The sequence below is a fragment of a genome, unplaced genomic scaffold (genome assembly GCF_019419815.1).
Source record: "Pyrus x bretschneideri cultivar Hongxiangsu unplaced genomic scaffold, Pyrus_bretschneideri_v1 Contig2, whole genome shotgun sequence".
Lineage (NCBI taxonomy): Eukaryota > Viridiplantae > Streptophyta > Magnoliopsida > Rosales > Rosaceae > Pyrus > Pyrus x bretschneideri.
In genome coordinates this window covers 9,431,110-9,450,720 of record NW_025999501.1, presented here as the reverse complement: position 1 = coordinate 9,450,720, position 19,611 = coordinate 9,431,110, and the positions used below count along the sequence as shown (strand labels likewise).

The window sequence follows — 19,611 nt, the reverse complement described above, 5'->3', positions numbered from 1 at the left end:
GCTATGGCTTAGGCCCTTGAAGGTTGAAGTAACACAGCTTGGGCCGTGACCTTGGAGCCATGGGTTTTGCGAAATGTGGTTGCCACGATGGTGCCTCGTGGGGGTGCCACTCCGCTTACCGCTACGTTGAGCCTTGTAGATCAACGCGGTCTTAATCCTTGAACGTTGGAATTTCCATTTGTTGAGGTTTCTGAATCTTTTGTTATTGTACTTTTCTTTTACATTTTATCAAAGAATTTTTAGAAATAAAGATTCCAAAAATAAAAACGTACGAAAAATCTACAAATAAGCAAAGAAACAAAAACCCTTAGATGCAAGAGTCTTCTACAAGCATGCGACTCAACTCTCAATAAAAGCACTAATTTGTGGATGCAAATTTCTTCCTCCTTATTCTTGGACAAAATTGCACCTACAAAACAAATAACATCTTTGGTCAAGGCCAAGAGCCTCACACGCCCATGATGAATAGGAGGGCTTTGGCCGAAGAACCTCCGATGTCAAAGTTAAAATTTTGAGGGAAAAGTGTTTGGAAAATTTAATAAAAGTGTAAAACTTAGGTTTTTAGAGAAAATAGGGTAATATATATAGGGCATGGCCGGCCCCCTTTGGAGAGATGGTAACCGGCCCTTTGCGCATTTTTGGGTGTAATTGGTAGTTAATTAGCCAATTAATAGATTAATTAGGTAATAAATCAATTAATTAGCTAATTAATATAATTTGAAAGGAATGTTTTGGGGGTTACCTTGTGGAGAAGATTTGATAAGGATGGATGAAATAAGTTTTGAATAAATACCTATTTTAGGCACTTTTGACTTGATTGTATGATGATTGTCCACTGAGCACGTAGGAATTCCGGTGTTCCTAGAGGGTAATTTTATCTTTTTACTCTAGAACCCACATGTCACGTCTGTATTCTTCTTGATTATTTTTGGCTCCACAATTCTGTAGCTAGTCACCTCGATCCTACTTCGATAATCAAGATTTTTTCCCTCTTGCAGTAATTGATTTGAAAATAGTGGTAGCATAAAATAAGTTGTGCACTACTTCTTGCTTGATAGTGCTTCTTCCCTGAAAATTTTATCGCGAACATTACAACCTTGCTATTTATACTCAATTCAGCATATGATTCACGGCACGTAATTGTTCATTGTTTTTAATAAGGTCTAGCTTCACAATTACTAGATAAAGTTTAATGAAATAATTCATTGAGCTGTATTTTCCCACTTAAAACCAGATCACATACAGTTTAGCTCCACCATTAGTAGATCCCCATTGTGAATGGAAGAGTTGTAGATTAAACCTTTCAAGTTGTTCTGCATCGCAGATGGAAATTCTGAAAGGTGAAATCCCACATATCAGATGAACTCTTAAATCTTGTGACTCTTCAGCTGTTGGAAACAAGGTGAGCATGTTCCAGCACAGAAGAGAGACACACACATAGTATGAATCCAATGTTATTTTGTGTGCTGGATTATCGCAGATAATAGCAGAAGCTGTTGGAGATTAGTTTTTCGACCAAGCAGAGTTTAGGGTTGTTGATAAAACTTGCCGCCATCTGGCCCTCGAATGAGCATAATTTATACTATAGTACTACCCTTCAATGGTCGAGCCAGGAATTTAAGACAATGAGGTCAAAAAATAGCTTTCAAAAATGGATATACTTTCATTTACAATTGTCCACGACGTGTTCTCATATTTTGGAAACGTCGTATTACAACATCATTATTAATAGAATCATATACCTCTTTCTCAATGTACACAACCAAATTATAATTCAACCATTGATCACCCATCCTATTACGATGTGGATTCGTCATAGTTTTCATCACCGAAAAAGCTCTTTCAACTGAAGTAGTCGCAACAGGTAAAATCAATGCTAATTTTACTAACAAGTACACCAAGGGATACTGTTTATCCCTTTTTGTCTCCACCAACTTTTGTGCAAGGCTATTAATTCCTTTCAATGCAAAAAATTCATAATGCAAACGCATATCAAAAATATAATTCTTCAGTTCATCTTCAAGAAGTATGAGCTCTATATCAGAAAAATCTTTTGAATAAAATTGAGCAAGTTGAACTAACTTTTCAATGTCAAAAGCTAAGAATAAGTCATAAGGGCTTAAGCATGCTACACAAAGAAGCAACTCTGTACTTGTCTCATTAAAACGACTGTTCAACTCTTAAAGTTGCTTATCAATAACATCAATAAAGAGATCAACATGTTAGTGATAAAGGTTTGTCCTACGCCGTGACCTCCCTCGAGCTATAAAGATATCATTCATATCAGGAATATCAATATCATGCTTGCCACAAAAAGAAGAAACTTTATCAAGCCAAGCATCTCATCCATTATCCCCCATTGCTTGTAGTTGTTGCTTACATGCTTTGACTAAAGCCATAGCACTCACTATATCGAGATCTTTCTTTTGCAATGCATGTGACAACACATTTGTGATTCCCAATATTTCTTTCATCAGAAAAAGACTAGAGACAAAATCAAAGGATTGCAAAACATTTAATAAAATATCCGCTTCACCTCTTTGAACAAGACTTACACCATCATCTACAATCATCTCAAGCACCTCAATTACAGAAAAGAACATATTAATCAAGCTTACCAAGGTACCATAGTGCGAGCTCCAATGTGCATCAGTTGCACATTTAAGACTAGTTTCTTGGTTCAAGCCTTGCCCACTTGGAAGCTCATAATTTTGAATAGCTTCCATAACTTTGGCTTGTTGTCTTTCTCTAACCATGTCTTGACATTTACACGATGCTCCAACAATAGTAACAACATTATTAACCAAGCAGAAAAAAGATTTGAATATGATTTTTTGCCACGGCTATAAGAGCAAGTTGAATCTTCACTTTCATCATGACAGCGAAAAACAAGACCTTATCGCAATAAAAAGCGAATGCCATCAAGTGATGCATTCAAACGAGTGCGATAATCAATACGTGCTTGATCCGACTACTTGTGGACAATTGTTTTAATATGTTGATTCTGATTCATTAAAGCTTCACAATGAAGTAAAGCTTGGTTGTGAGCACTATTAGGACCTCCAACATGAACTCAAAGTCGACATTTTTTCTTCCAATTATGAAACCATTTGCTAGTAAAATTGTCATTACCTGCTTACTCCAGAATCTCTAACTTGAAGAGATAACCGTTTCGACAAAAAACTGCATTTTTGGATATGTTATACCCCAACCAAGTAGGAAAGTCATCAAACCATTTCGGATTAAAACAGCGTTGTACTCCTGCAAATGACGTATATGGAAATTGATGGGTTCGAGGTTGAACCAATTCCCTTTGTAAATAGACTCTTCGGACTTGATCTTTAATATTTGGATCATATTCTAATAGCCTGGAGTCGAAGCCCAGGATCTCCTAGAAGATTTGCTAGTATACTTTCTATTGTAGAGGGTGAGAGGTTATCTTCGGTTGATTTTCTCTTTAAATACCTCTCCATAACTGTTTTAAAAAATACCAAAAAGAGTCAACAAAATAATATAAATTTGATCAAATTAACAGAAGCAGAGTTCACATAATCACAGACCAATACAAACCCCACAAACCTTAAGATAAACCCCACAATTAATCTGCAGAATCAGTTTGCAGTATCAATCTGCAGCATCACTCTGTAGAATCAGTTTGCTGCATCACTCTGCAGAATCAGTTTGCAGCATCATTCTGCATAATCAATTTCCTACATGCCATGTTGACTTCAAGTATTATATCAATTGAGCATAATTTATGGATTCTTTCAGGTTAGTGTTTTTAGTTGTTTATGAAATATATTAAGTCTAATACCCAGACCTCCTCCTTCCCCAATCCACTCTATTATGCAATTCAGATTTCATTTTACATGTGATTGAATTTGTCTTATTCCTTTATTTTCCATTTGATTGCCTTATTTTTTTCCTGCTCCAACTTCATCATCGTATGTTAAAATCTTATATTGTTATCATTCATTTTGGTTTAGTATTACAATACAGGAATTAATTAACATGTAGTGAATTGGTTCAATTTTTCTCATGATGGTTTTAAATTTCTCACCCCTCTTTCACTCAGATTCTCCCCTCTCCAAATTTAAAAACTCAAACAAATAAATAATGAAATTTCAGATTAGAGAAACTTACTAGAGGAAGGACGTCGAGCCGGAAGAATGCAACCTGGAGAACAAGAGAGATCACTGGGCCAGAAGAACGCACCTGGATAACAAGAAAGATGGCTGGGTTCTGGTGTGCGCTAGGTTCTGGTGTGGACTGGGTTCTGGGAAAAGTCACTTTTCTGATAGCATGGGAAAAGTCACTTTTTTTTACAGAAGAGGGCAGGACTGGAAAATTGAAAGTTTATTAAAATGGTCAAATATTTTTTTATTAAAGGGGTCAAATATTTTTTTAAAGGGATAAATTATAAATCTATTGGGGTCAAGGGAGCCTAATGCCCCTGCATTGGCTCCACCACTGCTAACCCTACTACTGCTTAATGAAATAATTTGTAGTGCAATTGATATCTCAATAGAACTGTGAAGAACAAAATTGGATAGAAGACAGTAAAACATATGGCTAATGAGAAGGGAAGATTTGGTGTTATGTTAAATCCATCTAACACAATATGCAAGAAAAATATTTGCTTAATTAACAATAAATTTTATTCGTTGAAAAATGGTTAATTACACGATGTGTAGTTTAGGGCACCTGAAATGTTGATCTATGCTTAAAAAGTTTTTAACTCAGATGGTTAAGAGCATTCATTTTTGCATGAGGTTCCATGTTTGAGTCTTCTTCAGACATATCGCTTGTATAAAAGAAAAAAACATATTAATCCATGTCGTTTAAAAATTGCCAAAAAGAAATCTTATTACATATTTTTTAACCGTTGGTCCGTCCGGCTAGTCTGTTGCTAGGTATACATATATTTTTCAAACCTAGCACTCAATTGGCTTTTTTTTTTGCTTACATAGTGTAACAATTTTTGCAAAATTTTAAATCAAATTCAAACATGCCTTAAATCACCATCTAACTGTCGAGATGATAATTATATTAGATACATGTATTAATAATGATCCACAATTCATATAAGTCTCACTTATATGGGTATGGTCTAGAGAGATCGTCAATAAATATGCTACAAATGGCAATATTCAATGTATAACATTTTTATTGTTCAAACTTTTCAAGGTACCTGCAACTTTTTTTATAACTGTCACACAGTTACATTGGGTTATTTATTTAATTATATTATATTTCTTTTTAATTAATTCAACTCTACCTTCCCACCGTCTAGATTCTTTTTCTTTGCAATTGAGCGAGTGGGTTTTCAAATTGTCTTGTTCCTTCACCTTACTTCTTGTCACTTTCCCTACTTCAAGTCACTACTATTCTTTTTTTTAATTAATTGGGCCGAACTTAGCTTGGGATTTATACTTTGTTTTAAGGTAAAATAAAGACCTGCAAATGACAGAAAGAAAAACAAAACAGAACAACAAAGGGTGGCAATAATTGGAGTCATCTTTCTACTTAATTATATGATTCAATTGTTACTAATTATTGCACATAATTTGTTACTATTTTTGTGATGACTGCTACTAGCTACCCACCAGTATTAATGTGACCTCTCTACAATTGAACAAGTTAAAATTAGCTTCATTGCGTAGGTTAACTAAGAGTTCCCCCCCCCCCCCCCAAAACCCCACTTTTTCCACAGCATATTTAATATAACATCATGTAGAATAAACTGTATTTATAGGACAAGTAAATGATAGGTTTTGTTTGGTTTGAAGAACGAGACTCTCCTACTTATGTTAGGAATGAAATTCTCGTGTTTATGTTACAAATGCACTGGCCCCCCTTCCCCCCCCCCCCCAACTTTTTCCACAATATATTTAATATAACATCATGTAGAATAAATTGTATTTAATTATAGGATAAGTAAATGATAGGTTTTGTTTGGTTCGAAGAACGAGACTCCCCTACTTATGTTAAGAATGAAATTCTCGTGTTTATGTTACAAATGCACTCCCCCCCCCCCCCACAACTTTTTCCACAATATATTTAATATAACATCATGTAGAATAAATTGTATTTAATTATAGGACAAGTAAATGAAAGGTTTTGTTTGGTTCGAAGAACGAGACTCTCCTACTTATGTTAGGAATGAAATTTTCATGTTTATGTTAGGAACGCAACTCTCGTGTTCATGTTAGAAATGAAACTCTCATGCTTATATTAAGAACACAACTCTCGTGTTCATGTAAAGAAAGAAACTCTCGTGTTTATATATAAAAAATGGACTAGGTGGTATCGATTTGGCACCCATGAAAACAAAAAACATAGGCCCAATGAGTGCCCTATTAATAAAAACATGAATTGATAAGCTTGATAGTTTGACCGCCGGGGATAAAAAATGGTGCAACAGTTCTTGCAAATTTTTAAATCAAATTGTGAGACGCCTTAAACTACAAGGGTGCAAAGCTGCAGAGGATTTTCTTGCCAGTTTCAGAAAGCTAAAATTGAAATGTCAAATTCCCATGGAAGAAAAGCATTTCATAAAGATGTCTCAGAGCGCTCTTAGATTGCCACTAAGGATGAAGACCGATGATATACAATTCAGAGACTTTACCGACCAAGCAAACCGTGGTTGTTGCCGCTTTTTCTTGTAGTGATTTTGGCATCAGAGTTTACTAATTATCAAAGTTTCAGAGATAAGGTCAATCGTCCAACACTGATATATGTTGTTCCCAACTTAACTGCTAGCCCAGTAGGAATAAGATTTTATTCTAAAAGGTACGTATCAGTGTAATTAGGAATAGAACCATGTATGTAATATTAAGTTGTAAATTGTTTTGTCAAATTCCCGATGTCGGATTTCCAACCACAATCAAATTACAAACAATCTTCCTTGTTGAACTTTTGATTGATATTTTTCAAGATAATTTGATTGTTCAGATGGTTTTTGTGTTCACCAAAAAGACTGCCTACTGACTTGGGAAGCACTGATCTATATATTGGACTTGCGGAGTAAGTTGCGTAAACTTTGAGGCCAAAGAAAGAGGGGACGTTTTTTGGAAGTAATCTTTGCTTTGAAGCATTATTCACATCCCCTAACAGTGTTGTTTTTTGCAGCAATAAAAAAAAAGAAGATCGAAGTCTCCAGTCCAGGAGTCTGCTGGTTTACCATGGTGCTGGAGAATGGAATTAGATTTTTCCTTTCGAAATCAAACACTCCATACTTCTGTTAAATTTAGGAAAATATGAAGTCATATATTTAGTTGAGTTATTCCCACAAGAATTTACTTCCTCTTTTTTCAATCTATTTCCTTTTTATGATATGATAAGTTGGGTAGAATGGAGTAAGAATTTAAAAAATCTCATTTTGGTAAACTAATGTTCATGCACGTCTGGAGCTGTGAAAAATTGATTCCTAGGAAAATATGTATCAGATTTAAGTAAGGAGTAACGTACATACATTTGAATCCTATCCGTTTCATTAGGATTCGAGTTTCGTTTTGGTATAGCTAAGTTTTCGAGGACTTGGGTGGCGGATAGATTGAAGGAGAGCAGAGCCATGGTGAACTTCTTTTGGGTTGGCATTGGAACAGCACTTGTTTTCAGAACTTGGGTTGATGGGTTTGTGGAAGAGAAGAGTCTTGATGCGACGGTGCCTTCTTTGTTGGAGACCTATGGGAGCTCCAATTCTGCAAACGACATACTCATGGTAGAGATAACACTTGTCGAAGGAGCTGCTGCCAAAGGAGCAGGTATGACATACATTGACGTACTCCAAAATTTACAGTTCTTAATTATTCCTTTATTTGTTTTAATTCACCTACTTTGCAGTCTGCCTGGATGGAACAGTACCCGCTTATCATTTGCATCGTGGATATGGATCGGGGGTGAACAGTTGGCTCATTCACCTTCAGGTTGGTGAGATAGTTTGAGGAAAATCAAAAAGTTAATGTTTTCATTTAGTTATTGTCTTATGGACTGCTTGATTCCTTTTACTTGATTGATTGCCAAGCAACCCTCTCAAGTCCTTTTTGATGCAGGGAGGAGCATGGTGTAATGACACCAAAAGTTGTTCTAACCGCAAATTGTCAGCATATGGATCATCAGCACACATGGAAAAGGAGAGAGCATTTTCTGGAATACTAAGCAATAAATCTGAAGAAAATCCCGGTTTTCTCCTCATACTTAATGCTCCATTGTTTAAGGCAGATACCTACATCTGCTTTTTTCTTTTTCTGTTTTTTGGTTCAGCCGTCTTAACCATTATCATGTAAGGGACTGCAGAGTTTTTCAACTGGAATAGAGTAGAACTTCGCTATTGTGATGGCGCTTCATTTTCTGGGGACAGTGAAAATCAGGTTGGTGGAATGTTCTTGCCATTTACCTTTTTTCCACAAAATTATGATAGTGATTAGTAGTAGAGCTGCAGCTTTTGGAATAAAAAATTGACTTCCTTGTATCGGAAGGTACCTCATGTATTTCTATCCGTAAGTGCAAATCAGAAGCTAAAATATAGTGATTCTTCTGTTAGGAAGCACAACTGCAATTTCGAGGACAGCGTATATGGTTATCTGCAATGGACGATTTGATGTCAAAGGGAATGCGCAACGCAAATCAGGTGCAACATTTATTCATGCCAAAGATATAATCCTGTTCCCGTGTTAAGCCACTTCTCAAAGAATATTAATCCATCGTACATTAGGCTCTTCTTTCTGGTTGCTCTGCCGGCGGTCTGTCATCCATTTTGCACTGTGATGAGTTTCGGAGCTTGTTTCCCACAACTACAAAAGTGAAGTGCCTGAGTGATGCTGGATTTTTTCTCGACGCGTGAGTACTATATCCTTAACGTCCTTTTCCTTTGTCAATATTCCTATCTAATTATCAACACTTGAAATTTTATTGGTGATCCTGTATGGAATTGTAGGGTTGATATATCTGGTGGACGCACACTCAGGGATTATTATAGTGGTGTTGTAAGCTTGCAGGGGGTGCAAGAAAATCTGCCGCGATTCTGTACTAGTCACCTCGACCCTACTTCGGTAATCAATTTTTTTTTCCTTTGCACTTTTCAATTTGAAAATAGGTGATAGCATAATAAGTTGTACACTACTTCTTGCTTTGCAGTGCTTCTTTCCTGAGAACTTAATCGCGAACATTACAACCCCGCTTTTTATACTCAATTCAGCATATGACTCATGGCAGGTAATTGTTCATTATTCATTTTAATGTCTTAATTGAGAGTTACTGAAAGGACTTTCACTGAAAAAAATTCATTGCATTGTATTTTCCCACTTGAAATCAGATCTATAACAGTTTAGCTCCACCATCAGCAGATCCCGGCGGTGAGTGGAACAGTTGCAGATTAAACCTTGCAAGTTGTTCGGCATCACAGATGCAAATTCTGCAAGGTGAAATCCCACAAACAAGGAATTTTTTTCGACTCTTAAATCTTGCAGAAGCTGCAGAATTTCAGAAACAAACTGTGTAACTATTGTGACATTATTTTTCTGGAATGGAACAGGATTCAGGAATCAAATGCTGAATGCAGTAAAACAATTCTCGGTGTCTAATCAAACTGGGATGTTCATAAATTCGTGTTTCGCGCACTGTCAAACGGGGCAAAGTGCATGGTCTGCTCGTGATTCTCCAGCTGTTGGAAACAAGGTGAGCCTGTTTTAACTACCAACACACAAAAACAGAATCAGAAACACATGCATTATATGAAGGAATAAGAGTTTGAAGATATCTAAAGTTAATAATGTGACGGATTATTGCAGACAATTGCAGAAGCTGTCGGAGATTGGTATTTTGATAGAGCAGAGGTTAAGGTTGTTGATGAAACCTGCCGCCATCTGGCTATCGAGTGAGCATTGTTTGATCGATTATTTACATGGTCATTGTATTGAGTTGTAGGTACTATAATGCTAGCCCTTCTGGTTAATGAAATAACTTTGTAATAATTGGAGTCAATAGAATTCTACAAAGAACAAAAAAACAAACGAAAGAATTGGAGAAAACGGTAAAACATATGGCTAATGAGAATGCCAACGCATTGTACAACGAGTGCCTGCAGACGATTGAAGAATATGCCTGCAGATGACTGAAGAATATTCTCTTTCTTCCATGGTGACAATGGTGAGTAGTTTGGTGATGCCGGATTCCTTGCCTGGACGATGAACTGGGTCCTTGTCTCCAACACAGTCAACCTCTGGTCATGGTCTGGACTCTGGACCTGATTTCCCTCTACCCTCCAGACACAAATTCAAGCAGTGTACTTGGAAGTACGATGATATTTATTGTTGGATGCGTATACATGGCCTTTGTCATCTAATTCATGTACATGTTTCGGGGGTAATTTGTATTTTGACATAATCATAATATATATATATATGTATGTATGTATGTATTTTATATACCAAATGTATAGAGAAAATTGGGCCAATTCTTGAGCAGAATCCGTTCATCTGTAGCTCTAGCAGGATCCGCTCTCGCAACATCTAGAGACGTACCCCAGTAAAGTAGGCACAAATCAAATCTCCATTATCCCAGTTAAGTGTCTCTTCCTAATTAAACGGGATCCATGTCGATAACATCTGTGCAACTACTGTATTACTATGCTTATCGTTGACGATATGTTGTCCATGTTGATACCAATCCAGCTACAATTCAGCGGGATCCCGCCATAGAGAAAATTAACCCTGAAAAACATCTGAAGATTGATAGGAATTTGATTGTCTTGTTTATCAAAATCAGTGTGATTGTTACATACATGACTTGGCAAACACTGTGTCCCTTATAAACTACTAAAACCCGTAGTTGTGTGGATTGGAAAGGCCTTGAATTGTTCGTTCCGAAAACTCCAAGCTTTTGTTAGATTTAAGAAATCAATCCATGCTGCCATTGCATCTTACTTTTCCCATTTATGGGTAGCTTTAGTTGATTTACTCTCACAACAATTCATTTCCTGTTTTGAAGTTTATTTCCATGTTATGATAAGTAGAATGGAGTAACAATTTGAAAAAACTCTGATTTGGTATAATTTTGTTGTTGGGGCGTCTGGTGCTGAGTGAAAAAAACTGATTCCTATTAAAAGATGTGTAAGATTCAATCAAGGATTAACGTACATTCTAATCCTTTCCGGTTTAGGATTTGAGCTTCGTTTTTATAGCTATGATTACGAAGGTTTGAGTGGCGGAGAGATTGAGGCAGAGGAGAGCCATGGTGAAGTTCTTGTGTGTAGGCATTGTGACAGTACTCGTTTTCATAATTTGGGCCAATGGGTGTGCGGAGAAGAGTCTCAATGAGGCGGTACCGCCTTTGTTGAAGACCTATGGAGGAACCTCCAAGGCTGCAAATGGCATACTGATGGTAGGGCTAACCCTCATCGAAGGAGCTGCTTGGATGGAACAGTACCTGCTTATCATTTGCATCTGGATATGGATCGGGGGCGAATAGTTGGCTCATTCACCTTCAGGTTTGTGAGAAGAAACTTACACTTCAGAGCATCTTGTGACTGAAATGATCAGATAACAAGTTCATCTTTCCCTTTAGTTATATTCTCTCTCTCTCTCTCTACTGCATAGTCCTTTTAGTTGATTGATCACCAAGCAAGCATCTCAATTTTTTTTTGTGGCAGGGAGGAGCGTGGTGTAACGACATCAGAAGTTGCACTAACCGTATGTATTCAGCGTATGGATCATCAACACGCATGGAAACAGAGATAGCATTTACGGGAATACTAAGCAACGCAGAAGAAAAGAATCCAGGTTTTCTCCTCAAACATAATACTCAGTTGTTTAATCGATGCTTGCATCTCCTTTTTTCTGTCTTGATCCTTATCATGCTTAGGAATGGGATTGCAGATTTTTTCAACTGGAATAGAGTATTGCTTCGCTATTGTGATGGCGCTTCTTTTCTTGGGGACAGCGAAAATCAGGTGGGTATTCTAGGATCTCACATCCAGCTACCGGAATCAAAATTGACTTGCTTGTATAGGAAGGTACGTTACGTATATGTTTATATACGTAAATGTGAAGCTAAAATATAACGATTCTGCTTGTAGGAAAGAAAACTGCAATTTAGAGGACAGCGAATATTGTTGTCTGCAATGGAAGATTTGATGTCCAAGGGCATGCGCGATGCAAATGAGGTATAAAATTTCTTCTTGATCGTAGATCATTTCTTGTTCCCATGTTATGATACTTCTTGCAACATCTTCCTTCATCATACATTAGGCTCTTCTTTCTGGTGTCTCTGCCGGCGGTCTGTGATCCATCTTGCACTGTGATGAGTTTCGGAGCTTATTTCCCACAGCTACAAGAGTGAAGTGCCTGAGTGATGGTGGATTTTTTCTCGACGCGTGAGTACTACTCTCCGTTATGCCCTTTCTCTTAGCAGCATTATTAATATGCAGGCATGTTCCTAGCTAGGTTTTTTTTTTCCTTTTCCTGTCAATGTTCCTAGATAATCATTAATACTTCAAAATTTATTGAAGATATCCTGTTTGAAATTTTAGGGTTGATGTTTCCGGTGGACGCGCACTCAGGGATCACTATAGTGGTGTTGTAGGCTTGCAGGGTTTGCAAGTAAATCTGCCGCGATTCTGTACTAGTCACCTTGATCCTACTTCGGTAATCAATTTTTTTTTTTTTCTCTTGCAGTAATTGATCTAAAAATAGTGATAGCATAAACTAAGTTGTGCACTACTTCTTGCTTTACAGTGCTTCTTCCCTGAAAACTTCATTGCGAACGTTACAACCCCGCTATTTATACTCAATTCAGCATATGATTCATGGCAGGTAATTGTTCATTATTTTTAATGTCTAATTTCACAATTACTAAATGGAGTTAAATGAAAGAATGCATTTAGCTGTATTTTCCCACTTAAAATCAGATCCCATACAGTTTAGTTCCACCATCAGCAGATCCCTGTGGCGAATGGAAGACTTGCAGATTAAACCTTTCAAGTTGTTCTGCATCACACATGGAAATTCTGCAAGGTGAAATCCCACATATCAGATGAATTGTTAAATCTTGTAGCTGCTTCAGAAACAAAGCAACTAAATTAACATGAAAATATTATGACATTATCTTAACTTTTTTGGAACAGGGTTTAGGAATCAATTTCTGAATGCAGTAAAACAAATCTCGGTGTCTAAAAAAAAGGGGATGTTCATAAATTCGTGTTTCACGCACTTGCTAACGTTGCAAGGCACATGGTTTGCTCGTAATTCTCCAGCTGTTGGAAACAAGGTGAGAGCATGTTCCAACACAGAAACACATGATGAGTCAATTTCATATTATATATTTTACCCTATTCTTAGTATACTTTGGTTAATATTTTAGAAGAATTTTGATGCTTTGAATTGTATTGTATTTTTAATATAGGACTTTCAACTTCTTCTGGAGCAAAACATGGTCAAATTGATGAATTTTGGAGTAATTCCAATTGGAGGACGTTCGTGAGTCACTTAGCTTGATCATATCAAAATATCAGATTTTTCTACTAAGCAACGATTTTCTGGCAATAAAATAAATGAGCAATGCACAGTGCTGGAATAGTGACATTTTGGACTTAACTTGCGTTTTTGGAGCCCAAGATGACCTCGGATGGGTTCGTGGCCTTCTGAAGATGTGTTCAGAACGTTCTTATCTTTAAAACAAGCTATCTTGGGCCGGATTTGGAGGAGATTTGAGGCTAAAACGTGGCTGAACAGTTTCTATGCAGTTTTTCCTAGTTTAATTAGGACTTTATTTTCTATTTTATTTTATTATTATTTAGTTTCTTAGTGGGAATAAAATACTTGATTGTTAGGGTTTGTGCGCTGGCTTTAGGGAGATATTAAAAGGCTTTGGCGGGTTCTAGTTTTGGGGGATGTTTTGCTTTTATGAAACTTTGGAGATAGAGAACTTTGCTAGGGTTCTTGGAAATTTTCTATTTTTAAGGTGTTTTCATTCCTTTTATTTTTAATAATATTTTCAATGATTTTAATTATGAATATGCGTAACTAATTCCTTTTACTAGGGTGAAGCCTTAAACCTTAGCATGAATATGTAATTTTTATTTAATTGCTTGTGATTGATTGCATGCATACTTTGAATTATTGATCACCGTGATTAAAACTATCTAATTGTCTTAAACATTATCACCATTAGGATCTTTAGAAAAGTAATTTAATGCAGTTTGGTTGGAAGGTTCCCTGAAATTGACGCTGCCTTCTTGTGATTAATAATTGTAATTTCACTTAAGATGAACACCACGTCTTAAGGGTTGCATGGGTTTTCAAAGGGTTTTCATGAAGCATAATGAGTCTTTCATGTTCAAATTTGATCCGAAAGTCCGAATGGGTTGCATGTTAAATATACGTTCTATGTTGGAGGTTCCAAGTAGAATATAAATTAGGAAAACCTAACCTTCAAAGTGGCATGTGTAGATCATAAGTAATTGGTAAAAATACATAAGATTGCTAGGTGATGGTGGAACCCTAGTGCTTTCTTAATTTGATTTTTCCAAAACAATTTTGTTTCCCCTTCATCTTTAATATTGCAGATTAGTTTATTTTTATTAATTAAATTCGTTTTAATTTAAGTAGGGTATAAAACCAATCATCTCAACTTTCTACTTTACAATAATTAATTGAAATTTGGTTTGTTTTGAATTATTTAATAATCCATGTGGAGAACGACCTTGCTAAAACCGTTTATACTACAACAACCTTGTCATTTTTGCAAGTAATATAGGAGTTTTTAACCCGTTTGCGTGTGTGATAAAATCTCTATTAACACACAAACATTTATACATACAGAGAAAGAGTTTCAAGATCATGTTTAATGTTATCTCGTGTGGACTATCGCAGACAATCGCAGAAGCGGTTGGAGATTGGTATTTCGATCGGGCGGAAGTTAAGGTTGTCAAAGAATCTTGCCACCGTCTGGCTCTCAAATGAGCATTACTGTTTGATCAATTGGTTCTGCACCATAATACTGCGACTAATATCCCTTGAGCTTAATGAAATAACTTCGTAATGCAGTTGAAATCAATAGAATTATACTATCAAACACCAAAATACAAAAGAAAGAATTGTAAGAAGACAGTAAAATATATGGCTATTGAGAAGGGTGGCTGTGTTAAGACAGCGTGAGCATTATTGCAAATCCCTTACCCAAACATAGCCTGAAGTCTTTGACTAAAATTCTCCAAGGAGTACAAGCCATGAGCCAAATCTAGTTCCTTTTTTTCCCTTAAATGATTTAATCTCATTAAAAGATAAATAAATATTCAATGTTAATCAAAGCTAGAGAACAATGCTGGAGTATCATAATTAAAATAGCTAGTTACAACTTACAAGTAACCTTTTGTGTCATTTGAATTAAAATTAAACCAAATGAAATTAAGTTTTGTGAAATTTGTTGGAGATGCTTACAATACCGAAAACGGAATTGGGAAAATCAGTGTGGCCATTTACAAGACATTTGTCAAAATGCTAAAGCTTGATATTATGCGAAACGAAAATGATTTCAACACATCTTTTTTAGTTTCTTCCATATTTGTTTTTATTTTTTACCGTTAGATTGAATAAATCAACGAAAACAACACAAAATTAAACAAGTTCAAAATGACCATCCCTACCTATACCTGTAGAACTCAAACTCAATCTCAATTGTTTTTCCTTAAAATAAAAATACCATCACTTCACCAATCAGATCTCTTTTTTTTTTTTTTTTTTTTTGGATAATCAATCACAGATTAAAACATTCTTCCCCTTTCGCCATCAGAAATGAAGCACACAAAAAATTTACTGCCATTAGCATCGCACGTAGAACCCTGCAAAACCTATCCATTCCTATGAAGTAAACTATCACGATATGATAGTTTTAATCTTAATTCCATACGTTGACAAAGTAGGTACAGATTGGCGTCTTCCCTGAACAACCAAGTTCTTCGAGACTTCTCTTTGTATGTATCCTTTGTTTGTATCTTTTTATTCTCCTCTATCTCTAAATCTTTTTTTATATATAAACCCTTTTCTGCTTTGTTAATTAATTAATTGCTAGTTGCTTTACTTGCGTCTCTGTTCCGATTAAAATAAGCTCCAAAGTTCGAAACCAGACAAAGAGAGTTGAGTTTAATTTGTGTATTATGTGCCATTAATGATCCTACCCCCATGTTACTCTTCATAATTTGCAACATATTTTAATATTTGCTACAGAAAGGTCTTGTGTTTGTGTGCAGGAATCAACTTTCCTCTCTCTCTCTCTCTCCCTCTCAGTTCACATTTTGGAGAGTTGAAATTACCAATCTTTCAATGATTGTGGCAAGATATGAGACTTGCTCTCGAATTATTTGGAAAGACTTGTGTTCCTTGATTGTGATAGTTTCTCACATTTTGATGGTATCGTGTAAGGATGGTATGACAAAATGAAAGAGAGATTAAATATTTTCATAAGTGAAGCCCTATAAATGACGTCATCGGGTAATTCTAATTGTGCATGACGGCCATGCACTTACATTATCACAAATGAGAGATTGCTGGTTTTTCTGTGCTGCAGATTCATTGATGGAGTCTCTGCCAACAAAGAACAACTAATACTCCGATCAATTTTTTTAAGGAAAAATTAGTACCCGGTCCCTAGTTATTAATATTCATTGATTGAGACTTTATTAGTTTTTATATTTTGATCAAAGTTCCTAGTATTAATGTGTTAATAAATTTATATGTTAGTTACATAATTTCAAAATAAAAATTAGTAATTGATTTAGCATTTTAATACTCACATCCTTATTAAACTCCTAATTAATTTTCAATTCAAAATATTTCTATAATAAAAAAATAAATATAATAAGTTTGCACCCATTAATTTTTTTTTTTTAATAAAAGGACTTTAATTTTTAAATCTTAAATGTTCATATTTTGATTAAAAAAAATGTACCCATTCATATAATTTTTTTAAATTTTAAATGTACCCATTCTTAAATATATATATAAATTTGTTATATGTAATATGTATCATTTTAATAAAAGTGTACCCCTTTTTTTTTATATAAATCCATTCAATTTTTTTAATCTATTTTTTAAATTTATATAGGTACATTCTATTTTGTTGATTTGAGAATGTACCATGTCAAGTTTAATTGAAGAAATTTAATAATGTTATCAAGCTTAATTTTTTTTTTTTTTTTTTTTTGTGGTTTTGGAAAATGTACAATAATTTTTTTGGTTAATTTTGATGAATGCAAGTTTATTTATTCATACAATATATTGGAGAATATAATTTATCATTTAATATTTTTTATTCCAACAATTATGGGTTTTATTTTAAATCTCATTAATATAAACAACTACAAATTTCTTTTTTTTTAATTTAAAAAAAAATATGATAACCTACATAAAAATACATTATTATATTAATGTTAAAGACTTCGATAAAAAAACTGAAAACTAACTAGATTTCAATCATAAAACATGAATAGTTAGAAACCGCATCCAAAGTCTCAATTTTTTTAAAATCTCCTCTGAACCTCAAAGTGTTTAGGTGAAAAAGAACATTCTACGAATATTGATTCTAATACAAGAAACATTAACATTATTTTAATTATACTCTGTCTAAACGTGGCTATCTAGAAAGGTAACTGTTTTTGTCAACCTGGAAATTGAACAATTAATTTCCTTTTATCTCACGGATTTTTTAGTGTGTTGGAGATACAATCGCGTACAATTAATGTAATATTTTTCAAACACACTAAAAACTTCTCATTCTATCTAAATTCTTGACCATCTTGATATTTCCTGATAGAAATATTTTACATAGACGATCATGATTAGGTTAATCATTTAATCAGATTCCATTCATCTCAGCGGTTGATAGAAATATTAATATAATGTATTAGAAGAAAAAAAGAAGTAAAGATTCCAACTAATTAAATTACACCGTTTGAGTTTCTCTAAAGCACAAGATTATAAAATACCAAAGAAATCAAAATTGGCAACTGCATTACTGTAATCCCATCTTCTCCTCTCTCAGTCCGGCCAATATTGCAATGCTTTTTGTTCTTCACCAGCACCCTTTAAATTGTAGGTCCCCAACAGGGAAGACCCAATAATTTGGTTCACATGCATCTCCATATATTATATAAACAAATAAATCTGGCAAACGGGTTGTGTTTGGTGTGCTCGTGTTGTTTTCGTGTCATACTCTTTATTTTAATGGGTCGTGTCATGTGAAACTTGTTATCTTAATGGGTAAGTGACTCAATAACGACCTGATTCATTAACGGGTCGTGTCATTTCGTGTCGGGTTAACAGGTCATGCAACAAATTGTCATGCCTAATGTCTAGATCTGACATATCTTATCAGATTTTTAACTGGTGACCTGATAATGACCTGACTCATTAATGAGTGATCCGATACGACACAACTTGTTAACATATTAATCCGAAACCTGTTATTTATTTTCATGTTGTTTCGTATTGAGTTAACAAATCGTTCAAAAAATTATCAAACCTTTAAGCACATATATATATATATATATATTAATATATATTTATATATTAATCTGCAAACGATATAAAGAAAACTCTGGCAGATTCGACGAGGGAAACCATACAACGATGTCTGTGTGCATGGACAAACAAAATGGAGTCTTTCGTGTATTTGAGAGGAGGAAAGACGTGGCGTTTTGCACTTGAAATATACCCACGCCTCTTGTGAATTTTCGTTTTATGAGTTTGCATAGGGCAGACTGGCAGAGTCAGTTCTTTTATTTTCTACATGAGAGATTTTTTTATGTCATGGATTGTACATAATTAAATGTCACGTAATGTGTGATAAAGAGTCGTAATAATATATCAATGACAATTGACATCTTCTTTTTTTTTTGCGTTTTAGTTGTCTATAACCTTATGTATCTATCTCTCTCCTTACCAAACACATCACGTGAGGAGAGAGACAAATCACAGATTAAATATATCTCGGTTTCATGCTGGATTTAGGAAGTATGATTTTCTTCCTTCTAAATCTCTCTACCCTCCTATACCCTACTTTATTTTAAATCGTTGAAAACATTTTGCACGCTCACAATTATGCCACGTTAGCAATAACAGAAATGAGGTTAACCCACATAGAATCCTACTCCTAGTTTTAGCCATGTAAAAAGGTTATATTGATGCACATATAATTGTACTATATTTACTTTATTGCTTTTCATTTCCTATAGCAAAGATTTACCCTATGTCTTGCTGCGTAAGGTAAAGATGCTTGCAAGCAATTCATCTCATGCTTCCGTGGCATAATCTTGACATGCAAAATGTTTTCAACGGCCTAAAATGAAGGTAGGGATAGGACGGCAGAAGATTTGAAGGGAAGAAAATTATACTCCCACAGAATTTTTCTCTATGACTCTGCAAGGTCAATTCTACTCTTCTACACATGTCAATAAAATAAAATGCGTAAATTTTGTTCATATATTTTTATTTTATTAACACAAGATATCACGTTATAGTATGTCATGTAAAGTCTTTCCTTTTTTCATGAAGTTTCAGCATCTTGCAGGGACCCAATTCTCGATTCCTCACAGAAGTAGGAAAAGGTTTAGGCCCC

General features: G+C 35.0%; 1 protein-coding gene and 1 pseudogene across 1 annotated transcript; both read left to right on the top strand.

The window, feature by feature from the left end:
* Window positions 1–6,435: 6,435 nt before the first annotated feature.
* LOC125476656 (pectin acetylesterase 12-like) lies at window positions 6,436–10,712 on the top strand. Its single transcript, XM_048582987.1, has 11 exons — window positions 6,436–7,766; window positions 7,846–7,928; window positions 8,055–8,184; window positions 8,299–8,372; window positions 8,546–8,632; window positions 8,717–8,841; window positions 8,939–9,053; window positions 9,139–9,216; window positions 9,317–9,422; window positions 9,536–9,678; window positions 9,792–10,712. Exons 1-11 carry the CDS (start codon window positions 7,574–7,576, stop codon window positions 9,879–9,881), a joined length of 1,224 nt encoding a protein of 407 aa, XP_048438944.1. The 5' UTR covers window positions 6,436–7,573; the 3' UTR covers window positions 9,882–10,712.
* A 917-nt stretch (window positions 10,713–11,629) lies between these two features.
* LOC103928278 lies at window positions 11,630–13,461 on the top strand (annotated as a pseudogene).
* Window positions 13,462–19,611: the final 6,150 nt, after the last annotated feature.